Source organism: Castor canadensis, chromosome 5, assembly GCF_047511655.1.
Source record: "Castor canadensis chromosome 5, mCasCan1.hap1v2, whole genome shotgun sequence".
In the NCBI taxonomy this organism is placed as follows: Eukaryota; Metazoa; Chordata; class Mammalia; order Rodentia; family Castoridae; genus Castor; species Castor canadensis.
The window spans coordinates 57439917-57453188 of NC_133390.1; the positions used below are offsets into that span (position 1 = coordinate 57439917).

At 38.8% G+C, this 13272-nt stretch overlaps 1 protein-coding gene across 1 annotated transcript in view; it reads right to left on the reverse strand.

The window, feature by feature from the left end:
* The window catches only part of Myh15 (myosin heavy chain 15), a 144520-nt gene that overhangs the window by 26684 nt on the left and 104564 nt on the right, over positions 1-13272 (reverse strand). The window contains exons 30-33 of the mRNA XM_074072376.1: positions 12654-12850; positions 9541-9890; positions 6906-7030; positions 166-281 (exon numbers count right to left, since the gene is read on the reverse strand). Of these exons, the coding sequence (XP_073928477.1) occupies positions 166-281; positions 6906-7030; positions 9541-9890; positions 12654-12850 (788 nt within the window). The remainder of the gene's footprint in view (positions 1-165; positions 282-6905; positions 7031-9540; positions 9891-12653; positions 12851-13272) is intronic.

Consider the following 13272-nt stretch of genomic DNA (forward strand, 5'->3'; position numbering starts at 1 on the left):
ATTGTGTATAGTGGCACACATAATAGAAAATTCTAGTATAGATTTAGAACTCATTTCTTTGGTAATGCTCCCACAGAAGTCACAACATCGGTCAAACACAATGTGTTCTGTTCCCATAAGGATTCTGAAATATGTAACTCTTCTCATCCAAATAGTCTTAAATACCTAATTTTTTCAATTTCTTCTTCTTTCTCTGAAAGCTTTTGTTCAAATTCTGCTTTTGATTCCAATAGTTCATGCTGGAAATGAAGAATTTTGCTTTCATTCCGTTCTAGAACTCCCTGGGATAAAAAAAATAAAAAGCATTAGATAAAATGCCTTTTTGTACAAAAGTTTTATTTTTTCTCAAAATGTATGTCACTAATGTAGCTCTCTTCAGAGTTACTGGGGGAGATCTAGTTTTAAATCATGTCTTTAAAATTGGAACAGGATGAAAGACAAGTGACTATTTTCATTTGTCACTTCATTTATAGCTTTGACATCCTTAGGTCTTTCAGCAGTATCTCAAGAACTAGAATTCCAAAGTATTTTTAATACAACATTTTAATCTGTCTGTGAATATATTTAAATGCTTACATTTCTTGGTCTTGAATTTTTCTAATATATTCTATCTTTGGGGTGAATCAACAAAAAAATTATCAAAGCTAGAAGATGGAAGGTAATAACTCCTACCTGAAATATTTTATTTAAATATGGACATCCAAGAGGGTCAGAAGATAAGTTTAATGCATTCAGAGAGCAAATAACACTATAAAACCCAAATACCATCATATGCAGAACTAATAAAGGAATTTAGGATCTACTTCACACATAACACTTAGTGTAAACCATTATCACCTTAAATACTAATATTACTACAAATGGATTGCTTTGACAGAAGATCCCCTAAGTCTCTGAGTATTTAAATACAGGCCAGGGAATTATTGCCAGGGATGTCATAAAGGTGATTTAATTTTAAAAGGGTAAGTTTGATGAAATCTTTAAAGACAGTTCCAAACATAAAATATATATAAAAGAAGAAATCAAAATAAAACAGTTGGAGGATTCTTATGATGTAAGGGCACAAGTGTGATACAATCTATTAATTAGTTAACTGGAAATTTCTGAACATAGGGGAAGTTTACTTTTTATAGCTTGCACTGAGAAGTACTTAACACACACCACCAGAGGTAAAGAAAGGAAAATTGAGCAGCAATGTTCCAATAAAAAATAATGGCATAGCCAACAGGGCATGTGTCTGCCTGGGAAAAAAGCTGTCTGGCAGTTTCTCCTTTTTTATCTTTCAATAAGCACAGCATCAACCAGAATCAAACTCTGTGACATCCTGGACCCCTAACTTGTGGAAAGCCTCCCTGTGTCCAGCTGTGCTGAACCCAGTCCCAGGAAGTGTCTGCCTTGAGAAAAGCAGCACACTATTTCTCCCTGCCAGTCAGTTTCAAAGAACCTGTGTAAACCTGCAGACCCAACAGATGAGCACCAAACACCACTCACGACTCCCCTACTCACTCTCCCGGGAACATAAACCCACACAGCCCCCTTGGCAGATTGAACTCCTTCCCCCAAACAAAAGTGAAAAGCATAATCAATGAATTGTAATCTAACACTGAAATGGGGTGGGGTGGAATGCTGAACCTGCCCAGGAGAACAGGGGTGGGACAATTTGCTTAACTCTCAGTGAACAAAGACATGAAAAGTAACAAAGGCTGAGAGCAGGGGTGGGGTGACAAGCCAACCTCCCAAAAGCAGGGCCATGGTGGATCACTGAGTTAGTCTCATGGGTCTGAGTGCTGAATTCAAAACTGAATTGCCCCACCTTGCTGGGGGAGGAGCTGAGCAGCCAGAGTTGCAACTATAGGGCAACACAGCTGCTTCCTGGCAAAAACAACAATGGATCTGACCACCTTGCACAAACTGGCAGTGATTTACCTCAGGTCCCAATTGCAACCTGCCCTGAGAACAGTAGGAACCAAATACTGCTCACAAGCCAGTCACCTGGAGAGACCACTTCAAGGCTCCCACTTGCAACAGATGTTTCATAAGACCAAGGAAAGTGGAAAGAAAACCACTCCAACCATCTCCACCACAAGCTGTCCAACAACAGGGGCAGCACCCTGCCCCACAAAGGCCAGAATAACAGGATTTGACACCAAAGGAATAAGTCCAGAACTTTTACCAAGCAGACTGAACTTTTAGTTGTTGCTGTACCTGTTTTTCCCCCTGTATTATTAACTTTACTATCACTATTTTCTTATCCCCATTCTTACCCCCTTCACTTTCCCTCCTTTTCTTGTGCTACAATCCATTGTTCTCCCTCCCAACTACTCTTTCTGCCCTTCTCATCCACTCTTTTCCTATCTTTGCCTCCCCCTCCTATCCTTCACCAAACCTGTGAACACACTACTCCTCCCTTCTACACACTCACTGCCTGCTGTATAGCCCCCTCCAATCTCTAACACAAGCACCCTGCACTATACAGCAGAAATATACTCAAACACATACAAGGGCCACAAAATCCAGCAGCTCCCATTACCACTTCCCCCACCCACCCCTTTTGTCCCCCATTTTTAGTGACAATTACCAAATTTACCAATTACCAAAGATGCTATCACTAACAAACAACCATTATCAACCCCAACTCCACTGTTTATGGATATTATAAACAGTTTATTATACATAAAAGCAGTTTTATATGTAATAAGTAAACAACTAGTCTAGCACTGAACCTGTGAATTCGATATTGCTAATTTACACCTCCAGGCCAGGGACAGGAAGAGCACATCAACCAAGCTAACAACTAAAAAAATTAAATGAAGGAAAAGGAAACAGGCAATTAAAATCACCAACTAGACAAGAACATAGTTGCACAGCACCAATTGGAGTGATGGAGAGAAGATGAACAGAAGGAAACTATACTCCTCAAAAAAACAATTCAATGGAGAATCTAGTGGGAAATGAAGAAAATGGATGCCCAGTTCCTGACCCCAACAAAACAATGCTAAGTGTCACTAATAATCCCAGTGACACTCACAAGAAAATCCCTCAAAAAGGAAATCAGGGAAGAGGACGCTGAGAAACATACAATGCCAACAACATACAATGGAGGAAACACAGCATCTTCAACAAATGTTGCAGAGAATAGTGGTTATCTGCCTGAAGAAAACTGAAACTAGATCCATGACTATCACCCTATGCTAGTATCACCTCAAAGTTGATTTAGGACCTTAATATCAGACCTGAAACCTTGAGGTTAGTACAGGAAAGAGCAGAGAATACACTGGAAGCAAAAGGCACAGGCAAGGACTTCCTCAGTAGAACTTAAGAGGCTCAACAACTAAAAGAAAGGATTGACAAATGGACTACATGAAATTAAAAAGCTTCTACACAACAAGAAATGGTCTCTAAATTGAAGAGACTACCCACAGAATGGGAGAAAATCTTTGCTAGCTATACAAGGAAGGGACTGATAACAAGAATGTACAGAGAGCTCAAAAAACAAAACTCCCCCAAAATAAATGAACTAATAAAGAAGTGGGCAACTGAACAAAACAGAACTTTTTTCAAAGGAAGAAGTCCAAATTGCCAAAAAACAAAACACATGAAAAACTGTTCATCATCCCTGGCTATAAAGGAAATGCAAATCAAAACCACACTAAGATTCCACCTCACTCTTGTTAGAATTGCAACCATCAAGAACACCACCAACAACAAATGTTGGCAAGTATGTGGGAAAAGGAACCCTCAAACACTGCTGGTGGGAATACAAGATAGTATAATCACTATGGAAAACAATATGGAGACTTCTTAAAAAAACCTAAAAACAGATCTGCTGTATGATCCAGAAATACCACTCCTAGGGATATACCCGAAAGAATATGACTCAGGTTACTATAAAGGCACCTGCACACCCATGTTTATTGTAGCACTATTCACAATAGCCAAGCTATGGAAACACCCAAGATGGCCCACTACTGACAAATGGATTAAGAAAATGTGGTATTTATACACAATGGAATTTTATTCAGCCACAAAGAGGAATGAAATTTTGTCATTTGCAGAAAGTGGAAATGGAACTGGAGAACATCATCTTAAGTGACATTAGCCTTATAAGGCCAAAATCACATGTTCTCCCTCATATGCAGATTACAGACCTAAAACAATAATATTATTGAACACGGGTCCAATATTATTAGACAGACTATCGGGAATCCATGCAAGGGAGGAATAAGGAATAGGAAGGAAACCAAAAACTTGAATGTGCTTGATGTGCTCACTGTATAGGAGTGAATATAGGCATCTTAAACTGGCAGAGGTCACTATGGGAAGGCACTAGAAAGTAGTGAAGAGGTCTGGTAGAGATGAACCAATTTGGGTTGCAATACACATGTGCATGGAAACAACATAAGGAATCTCCCTGTATAGTTATCTTCACCTCAAACTAGCAAAAATGCTATGGTTTTTCTTTTTATCTTATTTTTTTTCTTCAATAAAATCGAAGAACAAGAGGGTAGAACACGTTCTGCTCGGAGATGGTGCTGGCAGGGGATGTGGGTGAGGGGAAGTGGCGCTGGGGGAGTGGGTGGCACTGGGGGGTGTTTGTGGGGGTAGGTGGTGCTGGGGGCTATGGGTGAGAGAAGGTGACCCACATAATGTATACACATGTAAATATGATAAAATTTAAAAATGTTGAAAATCGTAATGCCTCCTTTGCTCTTCTCTTAATGCTAACTTCAATATAAGCCAAAAGCAAATCTTGGAGAGCAATTTCTTCAAAAGCAATGTTCATATTTCTTCAGGGGGCAATTTTCACCTCTAACCCTCTAGAAAGGCCCTGAAAAAAATGAATCTCTAGAGATGGTGACCTGGGATAATTTGAGTTTAGTTTTAAAAATATGATAAAGTTTTTTATAATGGATCACCCAGAAAATAAGAAATTTACAAATACATGTCCAAATTTATGATGGGGCTGAGATACAACTTGAGAAATACATGACTAATACAGTACATGGCCATCTATTGCTACTAAGTGGTATGAGTGCTGCAGCCTAATGTCACGCTCACCTTTAACATTTATGCTGGTTCATTTAAAATACAAAGTTGTCAATATGTGATTCAGGACTAAAATTGCCCCTATTAATTATTTTCATTGTAATTATATTCAGATCCATACTGTAAAAGTTCTTTTAGTTAACTGGTGACTTCAAAAGTCCCCAGGCAGCATGCCTAGAAAGCCAATGACAAGTAAATGAAACAAAGTTTTCCAACTGTACAATAACCAGTCTTGCAGGTGTATGCCACTGCCAAATTGAAGCGATTCTACATAAAATGTAGAAGCTCTTAGGAGATACTTATGCAGAAAAGAACAAAAGCTGTCCATTTGAAATCTGCATAGAGTAATGTGCACATATCTTCTGCCTTGCTGGTGGTTTTTTACAGAAGTGTATTGGTGATGTAACTAACACAGCAGCCCTTGGGGTCTAGTTTTCTACTACCACACTTTCCAAAGGCCCCTGACTAAAACTGACTGCCAGAATTTTCAAAAATCATTTTCTCTATGGGTGAGTGTGCAGATAGAGGCTAAATGTCAATGTGTCCAGGTGGTTATTCAGTGGTTGAGTCAAGTAAACACAGATCAGTAGAAGAATTCTGCAGAGCTTGTTTTTTTTTTTTTTTTCCAACAGTGGGTGAATTTGTTTCCTTTCTTGTAAATTTGTATTTGGGGGAAATTTAGTATATATTTTGTCATCCTTTTCCCCCATTTGAGGTAGCTCTAGAAAGCAGTGGGTCTTGACCATGACAAGGTTGGCTTTATTTTACAGACATGGTAGGCCAACTTGTAGAAAAAACTTAATATTTTGTGAATTAGCTTGTCTAAAGTTCTTTGAAAATAGTTTTTTCTAAGAGAATCTTTTCAAAGTATTCCTTGATTTTTGATTTAGAAAATAGGGTGATTTCCAGTGTATGACCAATATAAAAGTGATCAATACCAAATATTTTAAATGCATGGTATTTATGTGTTTATTGTGTATTTATTTTATTTGTGAAGATTCTTTTTTTTTTAATCTGTGAAGATTCTCTTTTTTAATCTTAGCTAATAGGAAGACAGCAAACAGCTCAGGGACAGCATCTGCAGAGCTTGTTAACCACCTAACGATTATGACGGGATAAATTCCTTTTTAGTTCATGCTCTTCTCTGGCGTAAAGTCAAAGGACACACAAGGATAAAGCCAGAGACTTTGAATTTATAACACTGAAAACACTCTTGTCAAATAATGTGCACTTAGATGAGCTTTCAGAGACAGATGTCTGAGAACATTACTTGGAATCACACTTCTCCAAATGTTTTTTTGTGGGGGAGAGAAGAGTGTTTTTTACATACTGATTAAATAGTATCTATATGGGTATATGTTCTTTCAACTTTGGACAAATATTTGTTGAAGCCATCCTATAGGGCGGCAATGTTCCAGGCCAGTGCTTCTCCAATGCTAATATCCACAGGAAGTCAGTTAAAAATGCAAATTCTGATTCAACCAAACTTGGGACAGGGCTGAGATTCTGAGTTTCTGACAAGATCCTAGGCATTATTTACGTATTTGTTCACATTTTGAGTAGTAACTGTCTAGGCACTGGAGATAAACTAGTGAACAGTATAGTCCTGGTTTCTGTTTTCAATACCAGCAGGAAATTTTCATGCACTAGTGACTATCCTGTTCTCTTGGCCTCAATCTCCTCCTTCGTAAAATGAGGTAAAAGTTTCCTAGGGTTATTACACTGAGCATTGGGCACGGTGCCCCCATGCAGTAATCACTTGAGTAAGTGTCATGGTGTGCTTGAGCTGTTAATACTGGAGTACAGATCATCTGCATTGCCTGATGAGGAAAACCTTCTCTCCTCCCTGGTGATCAGACCTCTGTTTCTTCCAGGGTTGCTTGGGCTTCAGTCTTCTCTTGCTCAATCAGTTTCTTGACTTTTTCCATTTCTGTTAAGTTCTTGGTTGCTTCTTTAACCTGGTTCATGAGATTAGAAATTTGTTCTGGAGAGAAAGGAAAGAACATAGCTCAGTTTCAGACCCATGATATCAGGCACAATAGACTCTTCTTGAAGGCTAACTGGGACCAGTTAGCTTTTGCTGACTTGATGGCAGGGTCACTCCTAGCCCAGAGAAGACCTCTGTTAGAATTAGAAAAAGGCATCCCTTCTTCAACATATTTTTTTGCCATCTACCAGAAAACTGTTTTAACAATTGGTGAGGATGGGGCTTCTTGGAGTCTTGTGCATTGAACAGTCTGTGTAACTTTACATGGTAGCTTTGCTTGTTAGGGCCTTGCCAGTTCTACCTATAGGTACTCTCAGACACAGACTCTGCACTTCAGTAGATGTGCTCAGCTGTCAACACCAGTGCCTGCCATTATATCAGCCACTACTCAATACTGGGACAGGAACTTAAAGCTTAAGACAGGTCACTGTCTGCCAGCAGCCAAAACATCACCCAGAAAGGATAGATTAATAGAGGGTCTCTCTATTAACTGAAGCACATGACCGTTCTGGCTAGTCTCTCATGAACACAGGCCTTTGACAGAGAGAGGAAACCAAAAGTGACATATCTCAGCCACCTTATATTGTATTGTTATTGTTGAGTCTGACTCTTCATGAAGGGAAGCTCTAGTACCTAAGAGGTGTGGTATAAAGCCAGGTAGCTCAGGTAAGAGACTGTGGAGGGAGCAAGAGCTTTCCTGTTCCTCTGGTAATCCTGGGTTATGATGAGATGTGTCAAGAATTTTTAAAAATTACACAAATATACATATACACAGAGGGACCGAGGGAGAGAGAGAACACATTAGATGAGAATTCTCTTGAGAACTGTAATCCTTCTCTGATAAGCCCTCTCAACAGAGGAGTTCCCTAGGGAAAACTCAGAGCAGGTTTTTCTCAATTTCCAATTACCTGCAAAACTAAAAAAACTCAAGTCCATCCTCCCCCAGACCAACTGCAGTCACCAAACCAGCATCATTGGTCTCCCCTTGGAATTTATTAGAAATGTAAATTCCTAGGCTCCATCTCAAACCTACAGAATCAGAAACTTTGGGATGGTCCCCAGACACCTATATTTCAGCAAGCATTCCAGATATTTTGGCAAAATAGAGTTTCCTAAGCACTGTTCTAACACCTCTCAAATGCCCAGTTAGTGACCTGATCATAGAAGACATAAGTCAACAGAGAGGAAGTTTCGGTTACACCTCCAATAGTAGTGATCTCGCTTCCAGGCATTCCAGCGTTTTCATGCAAATCATATTGGTGCTAGGTCTAAGTAGACAGCTTCACTGATTTGCTGTTTGGCAATATATCAGAATTTTAGAATTCATTTCTTTATCCTAGCAATTTCATTTTCTAGGGATGTATCCTACTAAACATTTTACATGTGCATAAATGAATGTATAATATAGCATTATTCCAATTGTGAATAATCAGATCTCAAATGAATAAGATCTAGTTAAATAAGTGTTGGTCATCCATATTATAGAAAAATATACAGCTTTTAAAATGTAGTGGCAGGTCTCCATGGGCATGCTTGCAGATAAATAAGAAGATAAATGGGAGTAGCAAAGCTTAGGCATTAAGTGTGTACATACTTAATATACCCAGGTGGCTGGGTTCAAATCTCAGATCTGCTCCTTATCAACCAGAAATTCAGACAAGTTACTTAACCTTATGTGATCCAATACTATCTTCATGTAACAGATGACAGAAGTACCACCAAGATTCTGCTGAGGGTTAAACAATGAATCATTGAATATAGAACAGTGCCTGACATGTACGTGGTCTACAAGAATATTTGTTGGATGGGACCTGGAGGCACATGCCTATTATCCTTGCTACTTTGGGAGGCAAAAATATGATGATCATGGTTCCAGGCCATCACAGGCAAAAAGGTAGCAAGACCCTATCTCAAAAATAAGCTGGGTGTGGTGGTACATGCCTATAATCCCAATACTTGGGAGGCAAAGGAAGAAGGGTCATGGTCTAAGGCTGTCCCAGGCAAAAGTACAAGGCAGTATCTAAAAAACTAAAAGCACAAAGGACTGGTGGTATGGTTTAAGTGGCAGAGCACTTTCCTAGCAACACCAAGGACAAGTTCAATCCCAGTATGATAAAAAAAAATTAATTACAAGATATACTGATAATTGAAAAAACAAAAAGTATAGACCAATATATAATTTGGGTAAAATAAATACATGAATATATACATGAAAAATCTTGGTAAATCTGTGACTAGCAAGAAATTCTTAAAGAGTGGCTCCCTTTACAGCATAGAACTGTAACTAAAGGTATAAAAATCAGTCTTACTTCTAGAATGAATTAAACACAAATAAAATTTATAGTATGAAAATTCAAAATGAAGTAATAAAACTTGAAAAGCTAAAACATGAGTGGAAATTATGAAAATGCTAAGCCTTTCTGCCCTCAGAGGACAGCCTCGCCAGGTAGCCAGGGTTGTCCCCAGATCCTTGCAGTTGCTTTGGCTGCAAGCCCAGCCGAGAGTACCTTGGAGGTTCTTGTTCTCCAGCCTCAGTGTCTCCTGGCCCTCAGAGCTCTCCTCATAGGCATGCTTGAGCTTGAGGACCTCGGTGCTGAGAGCCCGGGCCTCCTTCTGAGAGGCATCCAGCAAAGCCTGGGACTCCTCGAGCTTCTGCTTCCAGTCAGCAAGGGCCCTGTCAGACTGTTGCTGCTTCTGTTCCAATGCAGTCACCACAGAGCAGGACTTCCCAAGGTCAGATAGGGCATCCCCGAGCTCAAGCTGCAGTTGGTGCCTGACCCTCTCCAGGAAGGCATTCCTGGCATTGGCCACACCTATGTCTTCAGCAGCCTCCTGCAACCTAATTGCCAGCTTCTTCCTGAGAAGAGGAGACCCAAGGGGCCTGTGAGGAAATGACACTCAAAGAGTTCATCAAGTCCGTCCTGGATTAAAGATAGTGATTGATACAAAGCAAGAAGTGCCTCTGAGGCTGGCTTAATAGGAAAAGCTCTGGCAACACTGATCACCATGCTTTGGCTCCAGTACCCACGTGGATTTTATATCCTCATTCATCACTAATCTGGACTTGGAACTCAGGATCACTTTGAATCTTATAAGTATTTGGTTATCCTAAAACTTTAATACAGGCTTGACAGATAATTTCATAAGAAGTGGGAGAAATAAGATTGTTCAACTACCTAAAAATCCTTTGGCCTGTTGAGTCTCTAAACGAGCTGCTTGGTTGTGCTGCTTCCAAGGAACAGCATTTTCTGCTCTCCTGAGCATTGTCTCTCTCTCTCATGTTGCTACAGAACATGAAACAATTCTCTCTTCTCTCTGAATGTCTTCTTCCCACCAGCCCCTTTCCCAGATTCATATCAATCCCAGATCCACCCCAACATGATGCTCACTTAACCCATCCCCCTGATCTTTAGTGGTCCTTAGGCTTCTCTGTGTTCCACCAGCATCCCATACAGTTGAGTGGTTTATCAAAATGCCTCCTCCAACACCACCACCCACAATAAAGCACTCTTAAGAAGTCTACTGAATGGAATATGTTCTCTAGCTTGTATCTCCTAAAGGATTGCTGGCTGTCTCATTTTTGCTCCATCATTAGACTTCTTAGATAAAAGGAACTGTATCTACCAAAGCTTTTCTGCTATGTTATTACAAAACTGGAAAAGGACTTTGGGAATTAAGATGTACCACACAACTATCCCCAAAGAGCAATGTGGTTAGCATCTTGAAAGGCAATAGACTCCAACAAAAGCCCTTGTTCACTGGTTTTCTGACAATGTGAGTTAATTTCTTTGCTTCATTCTTCTGAAGAGGAGATTCTGATGCTTAACCTAACTTAAAGCAGGAGTCTTGTAAAATAATTATATTTTAAGTACTTTAGAAATGGTATATTGGTACCAGAAAATAGGTTTTTTTGGGGTGACCAACCATGCTGGTTTTGCTGAGGACTAAGGAGTGTTTCGCTATGACTTGAGATTTTCAACATTAAAACTGGGAAATTCCAGGGCAAACTGGGCAGATTGATTGTTTCATTTTACTGATAATTTTTTCTACATTTAACACCAACTACTATTTTGCTTCTTAAATTACCAATGATAGTACCTACTTTGTTGCTTTAAATATGTAAAGGAATATGAAAGATTAAGGAGTCAAATTCTTAACTTTGTAGAACTTAGAACTCAGAACCAGTAACTGGGTTTTAGGTAAGTTTGATTCTGCTACATATCATATGAAACTTAGCTTGGAACACAAAACAGGCAGATCTTCGACTTTGCAATTTGAAAAACAGGATCTTAGTTTTTTTGTAGATGCCTACTTCCCTGAGGTGATTTAGAGGAAAAGCATGATACAGTACAGCTTTTTATTTATGTAATGTTCAAATAATTTTAAAATAAAAAGGTGTCCAGATAGTACCATTATTTCTCTTATTGGTCATAAACTATAGCACTAGTTACAACAAAGTTGTGAATTAATGAAACATTCCCCCTTCTTTCCTTCTTTTCTACACAACCCCCAAAGAATCCATTGAATAGAATGGCAGGTAGACACTTTGATTTGAGATTTTTCAATCATTAGAAGGGAAAATACATTTATAATCAAAGGACAGATTTGGATATAAGGCAGCATTTCAATTCAAAACCCCATTTTTCCAGGATCAAGAGTTTTATAAAACACCAATTACACATATTTTTAGTATCTGTCATTCCAAAGCCCTTTTTAAGTTACTGTGGATACAGAGATGCATCACTTGGTACCCCTTTAGGGACAGAACACAGCAGTGTTCTGCAACTGCACAGCAATACCACTAAAATATTTAGGTAAAGAACTAAAAAAAAAAAACATTATTTCTGGTTGAAGTTAAAGAGAAATGTATTGATCTGCCCTGGGTTTTTGCCGAGCTCCCAAACCAGGGTCATATTCTTTTGATTAAGCCTTTAATGATTATGAGCTGGGGTTAGTTTGACACTTTCTCTCAAAGATTCACAATCACTCAATATATAAGCTAAATACTTCAGTACTATACTCTGAGTTTTGGTTCAACTAGTCTTCAAGCTGTTGTAGTTCCTGAGAAGAACTTTCAAAACTTTTTTGTGGCATTGGCTATAAACTGATATTTGAACCTTAGGGATAGCCTGGGGACTATTTCTTTTTCAAAGCAATCTTTGTACCATAAGACATGATGAAAGATGCTAACATGTTTCTAACTATCCCTGTCCTTTATAGAACACTTTGACTACAAGTCATATGCCAGAGATACAATGACTGTGCTATATGGATATATGTATTACATGGACTCAATCATTTTCATGTACCAAATGAACTTTAAGAAATAGCCCAGTTTTCAAAGCATAGCTCAGGCACATCTTCTATGAAGAGTTTGCTTGTACTCCTAGCAAAAGCCTCCTTTCTTTCGCCAAGAGCTTTTTAAATCTCTATTACTTTGTATTATAATTTTTAGCCCCATAAGAGTATATGCTTCTTGTGTAGTGCATACTCCAGCTTTGAACATGGACTTGTTCATGCACTCAGCAGATGTATTAATACATACCATAATTCACAGTCATTATTCTTATAGTCCTATATGTAACCAAGTTCAGGTTAAAGAAAGTCTTGCCCTACTCACTTGGCATCTTCCAAGTCTTCAGTTTTCTGGATGGCATCATGTTCATACTTCATTCTCCACTGCACCACTTCAGTATTGCCTTTGGACAGGGCCCTATGCAGCTCAGCCTTGACCTCTTGTTCTTCCTCATACTGTTCTCGAAGAAGGTCAAAGTCATGCTTGGCTGATTGCAGGGCATGGGCCAGGGCAATCTGAGACTGTAGGGGATATATGTTGAAAAGAAAATAAAAGCACCACTATAATTAACAATAAAAATTTTTTAAAAACCCACTATTGAACACTATCCAATGTGGTAATCAGTAGCTAATGTGACTATTGAGTATTCAAAATGTGCCCAGTACACTTCATGGTAAAACAGAAACTGTTATTTAAGTTTAGGTAATATATACTTAAAATTAGATTTATATAACTACCTATAGTACATTAGTGGCCCTTATATGTATTGGACAGCAGAGCTGAATTTAATGAACATATCTATCAGTTAAATTGTGGTCTGACCTTATGGGTACTTTTGAAAAATCAGGAAAAAAGCATCATCTTAGACAGCTAGAGTTCTGAAGGCACAAGGCTTAGTTAATGCATCCTTAGCCAGATATCCTTAGGTGGTGAGTGAGGAGCA